The sequence below is a fragment of the Suillus fuscotomentosus genome, assembly GCF_016647785.1.
Source record: "Suillus fuscotomentosus strain FC203 chromosome Unknown F5891scaffold_9, whole genome shotgun sequence".
Lineage (NCBI taxonomy): Eukaryota > Fungi > Basidiomycota > Agaricomycetes > Boletales > Suillaceae > Suillus > Suillus fuscotomentosus.
Window position 1 is genome coordinate 1,190,360 of NW_024539521.1, and position 17,534 is coordinate 1,207,893.

Sequence of the window (17,534 nt, forward strand, 5' to 3'; positions counted from 1 at the left end):
ACTTACAATACGATGATCCGGTCAGTAACGTCGACAGAGCTGCCAGCTGATCATCGGTAAAGCGCCGAGAGTCTTCGTGCCAAGTGTCTTGATGTGTTTTCCTAAAATTGCTCGCGCACCTGTGGATAGTTGTCGAAATTGGAATCTGCAGCGCAGAAGATCAGAATATGCAGTCAAGCAAATGAAGATTTGCTCACAGGATCATGTGTGTGTTCCAGCATCACTGTCGTCAAGAGCCCTGGCATCCATTTCTCGATAGTGTACGGGAAACTGTCAATGAGGGCGCATATGCCAATGATAGCGGCGTGCCGCTGACGAACGGCAGCATTGTAAACTGGCGATACGCGATCAGGGAGCTGAATCTTTCCCGCCAGTTTGACAAATCGGTCCTAGACCAAAGAGTGGATAAAATCAAAAGACGATGTGACTACTGACCAACCTTCAAAGTCACAACGCTGCGCCTCGGAGACAGTCGAAGTATTCCCGATAAGGTACTGAACAGGAGTTAGAAACGTTTTAAAGACAGATTTCGAGACTCACGTCCCAACCATCTCTCGCACCTCTACGACTTCGTCGTCCAATGATTGACACAATACCTACAACTAATTAGTGCAGGCACGACATAAATCGATAGAACTACTTACGTCTAGAATGTCATTGACTTCGCTTTCACTAATCAGAGGAAGTTGTCGGAAGTACAGAACTGAGTAATGTGATGTCGTCAAGCACCAGATTAAAGTAGCAACAACTTACCCTGTAGAATTGGTAGAGCCTTCAAGCGAACCTTCCATGACTGCAAAAGTGAGTATAGAATAGTTACGGACGCTGGTAGATATCTTACTGGTGACGTCTGGATGGCGGAGAATATAGCACTCAATAAGGGGCCGATCATTGATCGTGGAGGAGCGACCCCGCACATGCGAACAAGAAGTACATTAGCATGCCTTACTAGCTCCTCGTTATCATGCACTAAGAGGATGTTTTTAACATTGACTGGCATGTATCATTTACAACCGTACCTTCAGTGAAACGGAACAGTTCAGGCTGAAAGAACCATAAATCACGACTTCCTCGGCAGCTGGTGATAGACCACGTACCATAAGAGGCAAAATATAGTCGAATGCAGATATGGCATCAGTACCGTGGACTGACAGGAACAACCATCGGCAAACAACGATCCCAACTCTGAGAGTATTCAGCGGTCACTTTAAAGAAGTGAATATTATACGTTACCTGTCATAGGTTGACTGATAGGCTCTCACACCTGGTAGCCGCTGTTCTCTCCACACTTTGAAGTTGTCCACGAGTTCGAGAACTCTGTTTGTATGATAGGTACCACGTATGCCCATGATATCTGCATCATCAGTCATTTCTCGACACTCCCGTACGAAAGCTTCGACATCGAGAGACACAGGCTTGGGTTGCCACTATCCATCAAGGTCAACAACCTATATATATATATAGCGGAATGCAGAAATCGCCAACCTTGATACCGTTGCAAAATGCCATCATCTCAGCAACATGTGATCTTACCTGTTAATCCCCATTAGAATCATCACTGAATCACAAATAAGAGTGTGAAAGTACTGACATCATCGTGTTCACTGTGCACCTCGCGCCAAAATCGATCCATGGTGCTGTCCGACCAAGATATGAATTTCCACTCTAATTCAGTGTAGAATGCCCGAAATAATGCCAGAACTTTGACGGATTCCAGGGATGATGGTCCATTGTAGTCCATGCTGTTAAATTGTTCAATGAGATGCTCAACGAGTGGTTGGAGTCGCCGCGGATCTTTGTGATGGAACATGTACTAAAAGTTGTTTAAATAGATGCACAAAGTTATAAGCTCTTGGCCACACACCCCGACAAATGAAGTCCAGATGGGTACAGTCTCTGTCTTCATGCTCTGATCTAGCGTCTTCTTAATGTAGGGAGTAAACCATTGCCAGATTTGATCTTGGGCCTCTTGTGGCCAATGTTTAGAACCTGCGACAGTCAGCATACAAAATTTTACATAAGTAAGCTGCTCACCGTTTAAAACACCAGCCAAAAGTTCTGCTGCAGCCCTTTGCTTGTTCTTATCTTGGTCGGCTAGTAACGTCTCCAGTTTGGGCTTCAACAAGTCCCAGGGTTCATCACCCAATACTTGAACTATCTCGAAATTATGGAGGTTGATTGTGAAGTAACATTGGACTTACATATTGATTTGACGCATGATATGTGGTCTTGTACCACAGTACTCTCGTGGTTCTCTTCAGCGAAGTGTCCGGAAAGTTTCTTCCAGAAGTCTGCATCCACTGTTATTTCACGTAGGCAAGACAAAGCCTCTGCGCTTGATGGTTCCCATTCGAAAGTGCTCTCCGACCTATGAGGTGGTTTGTATGCTGCCAGTGTACCACTCCAAGCGAGCCAGCCTTGATGTAGTGTATCGCAATATATACTTCGATGGGAGTGAGTACTTCTTAGCGTGACTCCACAAGGACCCACCTGCTGAGATCGAGAGTCCCCAAAGATCTGATAGGGACCCGTAACTTGAAATTGGTGAGTATCTCAGCGGTCGCCGAATACGAACCTTCGATGGGAATGTCGCATCGTAGTGGGTTGATTTGGGAGAACAGAGCCAAAGCCGCTGGATTTCGACAGTACGATCGAAGTTTGATGTATCTCAGTGCTTTCATGATACCTCTTTGCGCATACTGATATATAGAGCAAGTCAGTTCGTGACTAATTCGATGTCAGTCATGATCTACGTAGCGCTAATATCCACAAAAATGTCAACTTCCTTGCAAAGACCTAGTAAACCACAAGAACGCACCATAGTAGGATCGCTATCACATACTTTCTCCAGGAAAAGATTAAGGTGACTAGGCGAAGTTGGAGTATCGCGGCGCAGCAGAGTGCGGAGAACCCTAACTGCCACTATCGCATAGCGCCAATGTGTGGCAGTGTCATTGGCAATTTCGAGAACCGCTCGAGTCTGTTCAAGCCTCAGTGGTGAGACACATCGATAAGGATAGTATATTGCCTACTGTTCGACTATATTCTTCGTTCATCAAACATACACGCTCGATGCGCTTCTCACGGGCCCGGATAGTAATAGAATCCTCTGACTTGTTAAATGACAAGCAGCTCTTCAGAGCAAGCAAGGATTCATCGAGAGCGGTATTCTTAACGTCATAGATGAGATAGCAAGGCTCCGAGAAGTTGGCCAGACCTCGAATCAGCTTAGAAAAGAAAACAAGAAAAGAAAGTGGTTCTTACATGTATCTGTTACCGTAGATACGCAGTTTTGGATAGAAGGCTGGAAGACGTTGTCATCCAGTTTGAAGAAGGTCAAGAGGAAAAGTACCTTCTCATTGTGATGGCACCCAAGGAGTTGCTTGAGGATTTCTGGCACTAACGTCGGTTCTGCAGAAGAGTGGATCTAGCTACTTCAAAAAAGGTATCCATATTACTCACCAGATATCGCAAATCGCCCTGAAGAGATGGTTAGACGAGATCCATCACTGTCAAGAGGCGTGGCTCACCAAACGATGATATGTTCAACGTCCACAATGCTCCTTTCATGCGATCATCATCAGTACCAGGCTGTAGGGCTTTGTACAGTGCCGGAAGAGCTCGAAGACGAAGACCATCGTACACCTGCAAATGTGATGACCATAAGCCCATGGCACCCGTAACATATATAGGCACCTACTGAAGTTAGGGATTCAAGAAGGGACTGGCTTGATCTTGAACGAAATGTTGAATTTTGATCAAGGAAAACGAACTGGAGTTCACTCACTGCCTCACTGTAAGTATGTGAGATTAATTAAAAGGATTCAAGAAACATGAAACCAAGAACTATCAATTACCTGACGGATAATGCCACATTGACCATTCAACGACATCGTCCAGCAAGGAGTTCTCAAGCGGACCTCTAGCTCGCTCGATGGAGTTCCAAAATAGTCGAGAGGAATGATAAAATCTGGCACATGTAGAATTGAATAGTTGAAGCAGAAAGAAAAGTGAACGATGGTTTACCGAGCTCTTCGAACAAACACTGCGCGCGGCCAAACTTTCTGTCCTGAATATTGACGAGCCACATCGATCTCTGAGTTGTATTGGTCGGTGTTTACATAGTAGCTGTGTGAAATGTTCAGCAACGTCCACACAAGTGAAATCACAATACAGACCTATCCTTGCTGTCGCCGTACTCGAGTAAATAAGTGCGAATTGAACTGATCTTTGGAAGTATGAAACGTAAGTCGTGAGGTACTATGAGAATACATACAAGCATCTGTACGGCATCAACTGTATTCTCCTCGCCTTGTCTCTGCAGAGACAGGGATGCTGCGTGCAAAAACTCCCCGAATCGACGCCGGAGTTTAGTAATATACTTATATCGGGTGTCTTGTGGGTCTGTGAGGCAAAAACCGGAAGCCAGAGGCTCAATTGATGCAATCATTTCAGGAATTTCATTCCTGTAGACAGGTTAGACAAACATCACATGCCACGGGCGCCAACATGACGTACATAATATCACTTGAGGCGAGCATGGATTGCAACACGTCTGGTGATATGAACTCCTTGAAGAGCGTTGGAATTCCGGAGAACGCTTCTCGGACAAAACTGAGATAACTACTCAAAGGTATCAATTTGCTGCTGGTCGATCAGTTGCTGTAAACTCACCGACAAAAGTCGTTCCTCCAAACGGCGTCTCGAGACGCTTTGCTGCTTTTCAGTTAAGGTTAAAATATACTGCACAAACCTACAGGTTTCAAGTAACAAGTCAAGGCGAGTCATCGCAGGTTCGACCAACTCGCGGAATAGTTGAAGCGAAAAGTCAATCTCTTCGGCACTTGGGACATGCCATGAAATCTACAGTGCTGAGTATTGCAGACGCCTCCAATGGTCAAACGTTGCGCACCTTGACTTCACCAGGCTCAAATAACTTCCCCCAATATAAGTGATGGTTTCTCTGAAATTCTGCAGGTACTCAGTCAACGCATCTTAAAGTACAAGCTGCGAACCTTTATCGTTCCACTGTTCGGGGTTGACGAACTTGTTTTCGATCGGGTAAGTATGAGTGAGTGTGATTAATGCGCTCGAGAGTAACTTTCCGCTCCAAGTGTACCCCCGCTTCGAGAAAGTTTTGTCGCGTAGTAGAGTTAATAACGACAAAAGTTCACCCTTGTACACGAGAAGCTAAAGTGACATCAACTCGTGCCCGAGTAGCTGTTTTAGGATCACTAACCGCTGAACCATCACTATTCAGGTGTTTGTTAGCGCATGTAAGGTACTTGGAAAAGAACGCACTTATAGACACAACCGCGAAGAATAGCGAGATCTATAATGTAACAAGGATATGAGCGCTCAATACTGCTACAGTTGGGATGAAATCATACTCCAGTGCAGAGTCGCATCCGACGGAAGCGGCAATGACGGAGATGTCGTCCTCACTGAGCTTGCACCATGTTCTATTTCTGTGCGGATATTTGCCACACAGAAGGGCAAGAACTTGAACAGTGTCTTTTCGGGGTGGGCATTCGCAATGCATTCGACTAACTGGTGTATCGCACGGACAGCATTAGAACGAACATTTGTGCTTGCGTAATCGAAAATCATGTTGAGCACGAGGTCGAAAAGTGAATCGGATAAATGGACACAGATTTGACTGCATGCACCAGTCACAGCGTCCACCACTTGTACTGAAGGGAAATTGGTCAGTTAATAGAAACATTCATATGAAGTCAAGATACCTTCCGTAGTCCCTCCGGCTGACCCATTCGGTCCTTCTTCCGGGAGATTCTCAAGTAGCTGGATAACGCGACGTATGAAGCTGGCTACCCAACTCGCAAAACTGCCAGTGCTGTCTCTGAGAAGCGCATCCTCAGCTTCGTTAGACAACTTCAATTGGATCGTGTCCCCCGGGCCATCATCTAGAGTAATTTGACCAGAAGAAATGTCCACGTCAAAAGCCTCTGGACCCTCGGAGGATGTTACGTCCCCGAACATGATGTATTGTGATACTTCCGATAAAAATGTCGTCGTGCAAAGCTTATGAATAAGGCATTAGATAGGGGAAGCACTTGAAGGGTTTAAATACCGTTTTAGTTGGGTCATTCTGCATTTGAGGAAAGTGAGGAGGTAGCATTCAAATGAGACTAGCTACTCACGAGATCGATGCCAGGTACAAGCAGATGCAGAATGGTGATCAAATGCTTAGCGCCTGGATAATAAATATCTCGGGAAACGATTGCAGGAACAATAGAGCTTAGTGCTTTGATCACGGACAGGGTGCGCTGGGTCTAAAGAACTGTGAGAAACAAACAAACGACGACAGGAGTAGCGGTACCTCAACGAGAGCCTCTAGCGAAGGAATAGCTCGTTCCAGAATTGGCTGGAATACTAGGTCAGGCTCCATGCACGACATGGACTTCAGAGCGCTCTGGACATTTGAAACAGTGGAACTATCCTGGGAGAAAACGGCAAGTAACACAACTGTCCGGAGGCACTTGACCAGTTCTTTTCTCATCTCTCGTGTGAGCCGGCGAGTCTAATCGGTAACCTAAATTTCATCACTAATTAAAGAAACACAAATGGCGTACCAGAGGTACTTTGCAGTCGGATAGTTGTTCTTCGTGCCAGCCTTGCAATTACGAGTTAATATTGCGCTGATAAGCACTGAAACTGAAAGGGAGCTCTCACGTTTGTTGAACTCGTACACGATGTACTTGACGAAGGCAGTGAGCTATATGACATGGTCAGCAATTGCAGTGTCAACCAATAAATTAGCGGAAATTCGAAGCCCGATACGAATGAACGACGAACATCGGATGTCCAACTTCCAGAGTTGGTGGGGTGAAAGAAATGTTCCGTAGAGGCAATGAGACGTGCGAGCGAATCCAGAGCTTTAGAACCACCTAGATATAGCTTCGATGGCCCCCACTTATGGAGTGGCACTGTAAGATAATCGCCTACGGAACCACTAACTTGGGGCGTGCTAACGCCTGAAGTCATTGGTGTACACCACGGCGTAGACTCAGTAGAAGGAGGTGCAGAAGCACCATCAGGGGCCATAGAGTACACGATAAGCTTGGCGAGAGATGCTAGATAAGATGTCAGCGGAACTGTTTCTGCGAGGGTAACCTGCTTACGGATACGCCAGTTTGCTTTGGGCAGCCTTCCAATTTCAAAACTTGAAGAAGAGTCGGCTGTAGGTCCCGTGGTGAGCGACCCAGCATCCTTCAGTGGAATTGCTACAAAAGGCACCGGTAGTCAGTCAGCCTTGATTGAAGACGTAAATTATCAAGGGCTGCCCACCCATCGAGGCAAGGCATTTACACATAATAAGATGCCATTCGTGCTCAGTGAATATTCCAACTTCCTTATAAAGGCCAGACCACGTCTGTCCTGCATGGTAATCATCTTGTTTCCACTTCGGTCTGCCCTCATCTTCAGACTTTTCATCATCGAGAATATCATAAATGCGAGCAGGATCACTGATAGTTGGGTCCACATGCATCTCTGCGAGGCGTGACAGGAATTGCAACATCCTTTCATCGTACATGTAGGAGTTGATAGACTCCCACAAACGACATAACATAGGGAGATACGATTGAGGATGTGTCAATGGTAAGAAGGTCAGAAGATAGTACTGCGACGAAAGAACGCTCTGCAGGCAAGTTGAGGAACGTGTAACTGTTTTCGCTGGAAAGAACTCACGTCTAGGTTGGTCCCATTAAAGCCTGGTAAGAAAGTGCTCAGCATCTCTTCAATGGCCGCGGGGTGGAAGAACCTCCTCGATAGATCAGCAATGTAGCCCATACACCACGAAAGTTGGCTACGTGGACTGTTAGATAGTGCAATTATCGAAGAGTAAGCGTAACCTGCCTGTACTCGAACTGACGTCGAGTTAAAAACAAGTCTTCCCGAAGGATATTATAGATAGGCTTCCACGGAAGTCTCATATCGTCAATGCTCAATTTCTTTTTCGAACGAGTCAAATTTGACAACCCATCCGCGCAGACGGCCATGACTTGCGTGGGCATACCAGGGGTCGTTGCGATATGAAAATACAGCTTCGCAAGGCGAATGCGCTTCTCCTTTGGAAATGGGTACTTGAGCATGTTCCAGCTACAATGCCCGTAAGAAATTTTGTATTCCTGGGTGAATTACTGGCGCTCACTAAGTGATCATGCTGTCCCACTGAACAAGACCCGGTTCGAAGTCCTTTGCCTCTACGCATTGTGCTATACGCCTTAGGATAAAATCCAACATGTCTTGCATCCGTGCATTTGATTCAATTGCATATGGGAGAGAAGTCGCATAAAGCTTGAGTTTCTGCATGTAGCGGTCAGGCGCGTGGTTGATATCGTCTGGAATTTCTGTCTGGTGTATCTCAGGACCTGGATCATTCAAGGCCAGGCGAGAGACATCTGGAATGCTAGTCATGGTGTTCTGTTAACAATGTCAATGAAAGTAAATTGTAAGAGAGATAGTTGCCCGTTCGGAGAAGCAAGAATTAGTCAGGGTTTGATCCACAACCGACACGGTCTGCCATCTGCCAGTGGCCGGTCGGATATACGACATTACCGCACCTTCTGAACAGCACATCTGATTGGTTTTATGTGCGACATACGATAGTGGTAAGGATGAATGTTATTATTACTGACGCTCAGGGTACGTCTCTGGTACAATATGGAATGTGACTGCTTGTTGTATGTATCGATCAACATCAATCCATAGCGACGCTGAAGGCCGCATCCTGCAATTCTTTCACAGCCTTTTCCCGCACCATCTCCCAGATGATATTCCGCTGTGCCCGAGTATCTCCAAGACCCTCCCTAATCTCTTGAAGACGCTCGACATACTCCCTCCCATCATCTTGTAGCTCCCGCAAAGTTGCTAGAGACTTTTCTAGACTGTCCTGCTGCATCTCCGGGGAAGAAAATTGTGACGGATCAATTACAGGTGGACCGTTGTCGGCGTACGAAACCAGGAAAAGCTTATGAGCTGTTGGGGTAAGATCTGGAGCGCGAGCCATCCTACGTTCCTGCTCGTCTTCTTCGTCCTCAATATCTTCCTGCTCTTCCTGTTTCGGTATCACACGCTCCTCGTCCAATTGTTTGTCTGGGTCTTCGCTGATGACTTGCCAGAGCCTCCCAAGAGCACGTCTCATGACCGCTTCTCCTTCAATAAGACTATTAGTAGCATATTCCAGTTCGTCCAACAAACTTGACCGGAACGAATGCGTCACAGACTTATCCATGACAAAAGAGGCGAAGCTGAAATGCTGGCCGATAGGTGGTGGATAGGGAGCAAGGAGTGGTGGCGAAGGCGACCGCATATGAGGAAGGCAAGGCGGGGAGGGCGATCGTCTTTCGGGTAACAAACATTTGATGCGTTTACGGGCACGGTCCTCAGCCTGGTTGAAGGTTAAGAGTGTTTAGAGTAAATAGCTTAGCTCACCTCCCAGTCGTCCATGCCAGGGCCCCATGAAGCCATTTTTCCCTTGCGAACCCATCTACTGCTTTTCTTCATCTTGTTTCCCCAGTTACCGCCCACTATGCTGACCGCCAAGTCTTCATCATCTGAACTTAAGCCTTGCGAGGGGTAATACCACGCGTTGTGATCATTGAGGACCAGCAGACTAAACTGGCCATGAGATCTCTTAAATGCACGCGTATTCAGGACTAACCTCATTTCTTCATGGGCTCTTTTTGGTGCGCTCTGCATAGTATCTGTTGAACGTTGTGATAAACCGATGATACAAAATACTCTAGAGATTCGGCACTAGCTTCGTCACGTGCAGCACAGTCACGCTTAGCGTCACTGTGACCTATGACCATACGCAAAATACAAATTATGAATATATGGATATTGCTGCACTTCTCGTCTGTTTCATATCTTATTGTAAAGCTGAGAACAGGCAGATTCGATATAGCTAGTCACTGTCTGTTTTTTTGTATGTTTTTACCACATGTTACAAATGAACTTCGTCTCCAAAAAGAATTTGGCGTGACAGACTGACAGTCACACTTAAGTAGTAGAAATCTGCAGTCCAGACCGAATCAAGTGCTTCGCGGCAACTTGAACAGGTGTTTCTATTTACTAGCTAGGGTTCTCGCACGAAGGAACTTATACATTGATAGCACAGTTTTCGTCAGGCAACGCAGGTGACGAGGTCGCGGTAGGAAGTCTTTGTCAAGGTACAAATCATTGAAAATTTCAAGAAAACCAAGGAATTACTGGCAATTTTATCCATTTCAAGGTGGAGGTTTTCCCTGATAAAACAAACAGCACTATTCAGACATTGTGTTCTTCGAGTGTTAAGGTGGTCGTATCTCTACTAACCCGATGTCCGTCATGATGTCGTGATCTGTCGTCGTGATGCTGTGAATAGAGGCAACTTGCGCGATGATACCGCGATCCGGTGCGATCATCTTAGATCTTTGCCGAAGTATGGTGCCAAAAGGCAATCCAAGGCGAACGATCAATCGTAATGCAGAACTCCGAATTTACACAGGAGAAATCGGTCACAGGGACGGACAGGCTGTCTGCCGAACAGGCTACCATGTTTGGCGAGAATGGAATGGGCTTGTCTTCTGCATGCAATGATCAACAAATCGTGAAGCTCGTCTGCCTTAGCTTCATACGTAAAAGTATGGTCCCTGGTCTTGAGGTCTGACTTCCGTAACAAGGAATGCGGATGCAGCACACTCCCCAAGAAACGAGGAGGGCTACGTTATAATAGCATTTCCAGCTGAAAGTTGTCCCTGAGTAATATCCGCGCGAACGGTTGCACTTGGGGATTATCGCCGGTGAGTCCGCAGGCGTACACCGTGGTCGCAAAAATATATATATCCACATACATACACAAACTGCCAGTCTAGGTAGCGAAATGATGTTCCTTGCTTGTATTTCGTAATGAGTGGCGAATTTGCCGGGGATTCTAGGATGACTTTGCTTGCGACTCCGAGACTGTTCTCGTAGTTTGCGGTCCTAGCGCAGCGCCTTCCTTTCTTGCGACGCTTGCTTGTTCAAAGCTTCGCATTCCTTCCAGACCCCACCTACCCATCATTGCCTTGTCCTGCAGCAAGGTTAGTTCTCGTCGGCTACATGCAAACCTGAAAAATGATAGATTTACCTCATCCCATGGAGAACCTTTGTCGATCATCAGCTACTAGTTGTTCGCACGTAGATCAAAGACACGTACATGGAGTGGTCAACATCTGTTCTCCCGTAAACACCGCATTAGCACCGGCCATGAAACACATGGCTTGCTCAGATTCACTAAGCGTGTTTCTCCCCGCTGCAAGTCTAATGATTGTTCCTGGGAGGACAATACGCGCGGTGGCGATCGTCCGCAGTAAAATATGATGAGCAACCCGCTTTAAAAATACGTCAGCTAAAACATAGACATAAATGAAAAGGCACACTTCATTTCCTTCGAGTGGAGTGCCTGGTATGGGTACGAGTGCGTTTACAGGGAAGGATTCGGGGTGTTCCGGCATACTTGTAGAAAAAATAAAAAAAGTTATAAGTGACAGTTGAACGGTCGAGCACAGACATACTTGGCAACTTCCTGAATCAAGCCAATGCGATCCGCATCTGACTCTCCAAGGCCTAATATACCGCCAGAGCAGACGCTTATTCCAGCATCTCGAACTGCGCTAATGGTGCCCAGGCGCTCGTCGTATGACCGCGTCGTGATGACCTGAAAAAGATGCAGGCAGCAACTCCAAAACATAACATATAGCAAACCTGCGGATAAAATTCACGCGACGTATCGAGATTATGATTGTATGCAGTGAGGCCGCTAGTCCAAACAGATGTGAATTACGTTGAACCTGAGAGACAGAAAACACATACGCCTCTTTCAACTGTTTTGCTTGCTCTGGACTGAGCATACCAAGAGTCGTGCAGACTTCCATCCCCATACCCCGGACCTCTCGGACCATTTGAAGAATTCTTTCAAACCCTCTCTTGCGTCCTGCGAGGTCTCTCCATGCTGCACCCATGCAAAACCTTGTGCTTCCATTCTCTTTGGCCTTTCGTGCTGCTTCGATGACAGGTTCGATATCAAGCAAACGTGAAGCCTTCGTCGGGGTGGAATATCTGGATGACTGAGAACAGTACGAGCCTGAGTAGACGAGTCAGTATCGTTATTCGGTACAATGGGCTCCTTACAGTCCTCAGAGCATCCACCAGCTATAATGCAACGTTTAGGACGAGAATAGAGGGGATAGAGCGGGAACAAAGCGCACTCTTGATATTCATAAGTGTGCATAGTTGGATCTTGCTAGGGTCATGATTCTGACGATGGATGCTACTTGCGCGGAAGACAAGATCTAACAGAGGACTGTCATAAATCTTTTGGATTTCTTGTCGCGTCCAGTCATGTCTTTGTGGTGCCAAGCGGGGTGTATGGGTTACAGTTGCAAGCGATCTGCTGAATCTGGGAGTAGATAGCCGAAGAAAACCACTGAAGTTCATGATGAACCAAAGACGATTCGAGGGTAGGCCTGACTAGAGGTAGAAGGCGATGTACTATAGTAGATCTATAATTGTCAATCAATCATCACACGCATCGGTCGACTCTGGCACGGCTGACTACGATTGGAACTAGCATCCATCATACTTTTATAACAATGACGCGTTAATATAATATCTATGCTACAACCTTCTTCATGGCATAACGGACAAGTACCAGTGCGATTACAAGTTACAAGTGATATGGATTCTGTAAACCATAAAAAATCTGGGCTAGGTATCAGCGAAAACATATGTATAGGTGAAGCTTGTGCAGAACTGATTTTCTGGAGATGGGGGGAAACCTGCTTGGTTTCAGATACCAACGCAGTGTCACTGGGGCCGAGCTCACCGGAAGAGTCGTATTAGTATGTGGCGATTTCTCAACCTTTTAGCGCCTCATTACGCTCATGTTTTATCTTTTCCCTGGCCGACTCTCCTTCCGATGGTCAGGAGCTCCAGATGATGAAGTGGCACGCCTAGTGCCCTTCTTCTCCCGTGCAGGTGAGGGTCCAGGGGAAGCCAATGAGATGTCCCGCATGGCACTGGACAAGCATGCATCCAATTTTTGTGCATCAATTGTTGCTGTCCACTGCCGGAGTGTGTACGCCGCTAATTCACGGGAATAGTGTGATTTCTGTTGTTCCAAGGATTGGGTCGGCATGCTGAAAGTTTGATGGGACCAAATAGAATAACGAAGACTAGGCCCAGGAGTGAGAATGGAAAGTAGCCAGGAGATTAGCTTTATATACCTCGTGACTGAGCAATCTGTCTTGACTATGACTTTTGCGGTTTATTATTTCGCCATGGGGGCCAACATGACGTTTTTGGAGTTGCGCATTAGTGTCCGACGCTAGTGAGTAGATCGAACTCGGAAAAATTCCGCCGATAACATAGGCCATCACGGGAGTCAGAATGATAGACGGGTGGGGTGCTTAGTCCTATACAATTACAATACAACTATAATACTGAGAATGTAATACGACAGGAAATCGATAGCCAATGAAAGTGCAAAGATAACAGCCATGTATGAGAATGTTCAATGCTACACACACACACTCGATCTGAATCAAAGCTATGAAAACAAAGTAATAAAAGCAAAGGCAAATGGTATGATAGACGTTAAACGGTGTGGTATGGTAGAACATTGTCCGGATTATCGTTCGTGGTTTTTGTGGCATGAATAGGCGTACAGGTAAAAAGTGGGATCTCGTTAGAACTTCATCGGCGACGAGTGGATAAGGGAGGGAGGCTGATAGCCGTTCATACACGGCGCCAAGCAGGAACAGACGTGCCGCTCTTGCTCTTGGGAGGTGCACCTAGCATCACACCACCGGTGAGAACAGTAGTCTTGCCTCCGTCGTAAGGGGTGACTTCAGTCTTGGAAGTGTCAATAAAGACACGAGCCTGCCGGGCCCGCTCGCGACGGGAAAGTTGGGATGACTGACTGTCGTTTCTAGAGGACAAAGTAGAGCCGGTCATCGAAGAGAAACAGGAATCCGAGTCGGACGAACGATAGCTGGAGCACGAATCGGAAGATATAGCAGACAGTGGTGATTCAGAACGTGGAGGAACAGGGAAACGGTCAGTGATGGGGGTCATCCAAGTGGGTGCGCTGACTTCGTCAGCGATCAAGGCGAAAAGTTCATCGTCATCCGTGTGGTCATTCTCCAAGAGCTGCTGGGCAAATGTCTTAGATTTGGATGGCAGCTGGCTTGAATGCGTATGGTGTGGCACGAAAACGGTCTGAGCCATCAGCTCCTCTGACCAGACGGTAATGAGCTCAGTGCCCTTCCCGAAGCGCACGGAGACGCATCCTGGATCGACAAAGAAGTCGAACTCTTGTCCGCCCAAGACCGCAATCCAGTCGAACCACTGAACACTGGATGCAAGACACGCGGCATATACGGCACGTGGGGGGAGGCAATTAGGGGAGAAGGTGAGGCAACGCCGGCCGGAACCACGAAGGGGTTCCTTGGGAACCCAAGAAGGGGCAAATAGTGCAGTTAAGTTTGCCTCGAGCGCAAGCTGAAGCCTGATGATTGTGGCGACAGGGTACGTAAGGACAAGAGGACGAGTGAGGTAGGCGATGGCCTGAGCGAGAGTGATGGGAAGACTGGATGTAGTAGTCATGATTGTAAACGAGAAAGCGATTGGAAAGGTTGAATAGATGATAATAACAGAAATCGTCCTGCGATGATGGATGCGGGAGTGAAGCGCGCTGAAAAGGTACTTGAGATACGACTAGTCTTCTAGTAATACTGAGTTTTGATTTAGACGGGGAGATCGAATATTGGCAAACGTCTGGAATGATATTAAGTATGGTCTCATGAAGTAAAACTAAAACGCTGGCTCACCTAACAGACTAGAGGGAGAGGCCATGAAGCAGATTAGCTGAAAACGAAACGGAAGTCCAACAAAAGTATAACGAACCTGGCTGCAAGGATAGAAAGTTAGTAAATTGATGACTGGATTATCAAAACCCGGATGGAGAGTATGGGAGGTTATGGGGTTAAGCTTTATATGTATGCCATGCCAAGAACAGCCGCTAGGCGTAAACAAAGGCATGCTGCTGGCGGAGCGCCCTCCATAATGGTCGCGAAGTGAGAACAAAAGAACATGGATAATTTCCTTTTCTGACAACAATAGTGGGCACACGTGCTGCCGGCAGTCGACTCTACGATCTCCCAAGTAGAGGACAAAAACAAGTTTGCGCCAGACCTTTACGCGTACGTTTTGATATCCGCCCAAGGTTGCTATTGTTTTCTCTGCGAGGAAGCGTATCCTCGCATCATTTCCTTGGTCCCTGTTAGAAACACCGCTGATGATATTTGAATTGAAGCACAGGAAGATGTTCCAATCCTATCATAATAAGAGGTGTCTTCCTTTTCATATGGCCTGACTACGGGAGACTCTGAGGGAAGTCGGCTTGATAATTACAAGGTCAATTGGTCGACAAGCGGTCGAGCCTGAGCGGACGGTTCCGCAAGCTTAGTCAGATTGACTGTACTATCACTTCCCATATTCACTGTCATCGAGTTTTCTCTCATCTTCGATCGTCAGCGTCTCGCTTGAGCCATCAACAACGCCGACAACAAAAACACCCAGATTAAAGCTCGCCAAAAATGGTACGGCATCTGCATGTTCGGTTTACTTGTGCGAAATCCTCACGAAATCCGCCCAGCCTCTGGCTATCGATCTATTGAACCCCTCTGCAGAACATGAGCGCAAGCAGCATAAACTCAAGCGTCTCGTCCAATCCCCCGATTCTTATTTCATGGATGTGAAATGCCCAGGTATGTCCCGTCCTGCCAGAGCTGATAATACTGATCTCACTGTTTGCTAGGATGCTTTGCTATCACTACTGTGTTCTCCCATGCACAATCAGTTGTGCTTTGCGGCTCGTGTTCGAGTGTCCTTTGCCAACCTACGGGTGGTAAGGCGAGACTAACTGAGGGTATGTTATTGAATTGCGATAGGCTGACAAAACACTAACGTCATTTTTGCAGGTAGTTCATTCCGTCGGAAGAATTAGATATCAAACTCTTCAGACTTTCACTCACATTACACTTCGCCCCCCCTTTCCATCCTTGCCCAAAAATCATATGATGTGCTACTGGGCTTGAATTGTTACATCTTCTCTCGCAAAATTTGAGATCTGACTTGTCGTTCATGTACTTTCTCATCGGCACATATAATACATACGATCTTTCTGATCTGTTCAGTCCTACAATTACCTCAACAGCACGGCCGGTTGTGCACGCTCTATGTAAGATGGTGAGGTAGCCGAGTGGCACATGTCAACGATGTTGACACATGTTCAATATGACGAAAACCTTCTGTCGTAAACGCTCGGCGCGCGTCTAGCACAACTGATCACTGCCAGTGCATTCTGCGCATGACTTTTCTTTTCAAATCCAATCATAGCAGTTAGAAGGTACGCAGACAGCCTACCTTGCGCTTACCACAGCCTATCTTACGGCCACTAGCACGCCCGTCGCCAACTCGAAGTGTTGGCGCTACATGCCGTAAGGATTAGGTACGAGTCTCGTTTAGGACAGATTTGATGCTCGAAGAGCCCATCATCCCAAGTACTGGGGAGGTGGACGATGAACTCGAAATTGAGCACAGCCCGGTGAATCCGACCGGTCGCACATCACTCCCGTTTACTAATGCATGTTGTTCATTTCCAAGTTTCTTGGCAGCACTAAACCTTATCGAGACGTCCTCGATGACTTATCACGCTCAGGTTCCGTGAGCTGTGTCAAACCACTCAGGGCAAACCTGGCACTGCAAAGACCATTGAATTTCAGACGTGCAGCATTGAAGGCGGCCTCACCGATCGCCGCGTCTGAGATTCAATGGCCTGTCCGTTCCTTGCAACGGGTCAAGCTTCGATGAACTTGGTACATGTCATTTCCTATCTTCTCCCATCGACTCCACACCATGTGACAGTGCTTACTTTTGCCGACTAAAGCAAAATTCAGGAACCAAATGCTAGATTATATCTACCGCGAACGCTCTCATCATCTGTCCACCAAGTTTACTGTTCCTTAACAACATGCCTTTAGTCTCAGATGATCCCTCTTGGTGGCCGACCATTAATGCCTGCATTGTTTCCAGTTATTTTGTAGGTTCGTGGAGAGTCTGTTGGTTGATGGCAGTGATCTCCCAGTCTAATCTTGGCCGTGGTTCTACAGTGGCTGCCTCTGTTGGTGTGGGGTATGATTGGGGTGAGTGAGATGGCTTCTAAGACCCGCTGAAATTCCTTAATAATAACATCTCCAGCACTGACATTAGCACAAGAGGTAAGTTGATTGCATTTCTGAAGCGGTCATCTTTCTAAGAATGACTTTACAGATCGAATTGATCTGGGTGAGTAGAGTCCTACGTCAGGAGAACAAAAACATTGATTTACAACAGAAGCAACGTTGGTCCCTGATGACTGCTTTGTATCTATGTGTATGCACCTTGGATTATAACTGGGGTCGGCAACTCGCGCTTACTTGAAAATC

At 46.7% G+C, this 17,534-nt stretch overlaps 5 protein-coding genes across 5 annotated transcripts; 1 reads left to right on the forward strand and 4 right to left on the reverse strand.

Moving 5' to 3' along the window:
- Window position 1: 1 nt before the first annotated feature.
- F5891DRAFT_1258146 (uncharacterized protein) lies at window positions 2-8,581 on the reverse strand (the record flags this gene model as incomplete). The annotated part of the gene is made up of 48 exons (XM_041370062.1): window positions 8,174-8,581; window positions 7,885-8,121; window positions 7,711-7,837; window positions 7,309-7,660; window positions 7,143-7,244; window positions 6,817-7,094; window positions 6,694-6,736; window positions 6,594-6,634; window positions 6,341-6,541; window positions 6,162-6,293; window positions 6,092-6,109; window positions 5,745-6,042; window positions 5,391-5,693; window positions 5,302-5,332; window positions 5,240-5,252; window positions 5,016-5,190; window positions 4,913-4,980; window positions 4,758-4,863; window positions 4,675-4,711; window positions 4,519-4,623; window positions 4,277-4,466; window positions 4,179-4,228; window positions 4,027-4,128; window positions 3,858-3,970; window positions 3,788-3,794; window positions 3,701-3,734; window positions 3,511-3,645; window positions 3,353-3,427; window positions 3,265-3,304; window positions 3,062-3,217; window positions 2,819-2,973; window positions 2,754-2,759; window positions 2,529-2,699; window positions 2,202-2,493; window positions 2,035-2,154; window positions 1,865-1,989; window positions 1,592-1,813; window positions 1,486-1,533; window positions 1,234-1,427; window positions 1,098-1,185; window positions 1,020-1,044; window positions 842-969; window positions 754-793; window positions 645-703; window positions 541-596; window positions 440-494; window positions 198-389; window positions 2-145 (listed from the first exon to the last, which is right to left on the reverse strand). Coding segments are annotated over exons 1-48 (5,955 nt in total), but the record flags the coding sequence as incomplete, so codon positions are not given.
- A 141-nt stretch (window positions 8,582-8,722) lies between these two features.
- On the reverse strand, window positions 8,723-9,723 carry F5891DRAFT_977009 (uncharacterized protein; the record flags this gene model as incomplete). Its single annotated transcript, XM_041376659.1, has 3 exons — window positions 8,723-9,412; window positions 9,457-9,637; window positions 9,686-9,723. 3 exons carry the CDS (start codon window positions 9,721-9,723, stop codon window positions 8,723-8,725), a joined length of 909 nt encoding a protein of 302 aa, XP_041230433.1.
- Window positions 9,724-10,725: 1,002 nt separating this feature from the next.
- F5891DRAFT_1013041 (biotin synthase BioB) lies at window positions 10,726-12,591 on the reverse strand. The gene is made up of 9 exons (XM_041360770.1): window positions 12,255-12,591; window positions 12,178-12,198; window positions 11,860-12,130; window positions 11,752-11,806; window positions 11,562-11,704; window positions 11,427-11,502; window positions 11,204-11,378; window positions 11,135-11,151; window positions 10,726-11,077 (listed from the first exon to the last, which is right to left on the reverse strand). The coding sequence occupies exons 1-9, from the start codon at window positions 12,481-12,483 to the stop codon at window positions 10,940-10,942; spliced, it is 1,125 nt and encodes a 374-aa protein (XP_041230434.1). The 5' UTR covers window positions 12,484-12,591; the 3' UTR covers window positions 10,726-10,939.
- Window positions 12,592-13,744: 1,153 nt separating this feature from the next.
- F5891DRAFT_760748 (uncharacterized protein) lies at window positions 13,745-15,138 on the reverse strand. Its single transcript, XM_041373157.1, has one exon. The coding sequence runs from the start codon at window positions 14,650-14,652 to the stop codon at window positions 13,783-13,785; it is 870 nt and encodes a 289-aa protein (XP_041230435.1). The 5' UTR covers window positions 14,653-15,138; the 3' UTR covers window positions 13,745-13,782.
- A 568-nt stretch (window positions 15,139-15,706) lies between these two features.
- Window positions 15,707-16,054, forward strand: F5891DRAFT_945172 (40S ribosomal protein S27; the record flags this gene model as incomplete). The annotated part of the gene is made up of 3 exons (XM_041374608.1): window positions 15,707-15,815; window positions 15,866-15,980; window positions 16,033-16,054. Coding segments are annotated over 3 exons (246 nt in total), but the record flags the coding sequence as incomplete, so codon positions are not given.
- Window positions 16,055-17,534: the final 1,480 nt, after the last annotated feature.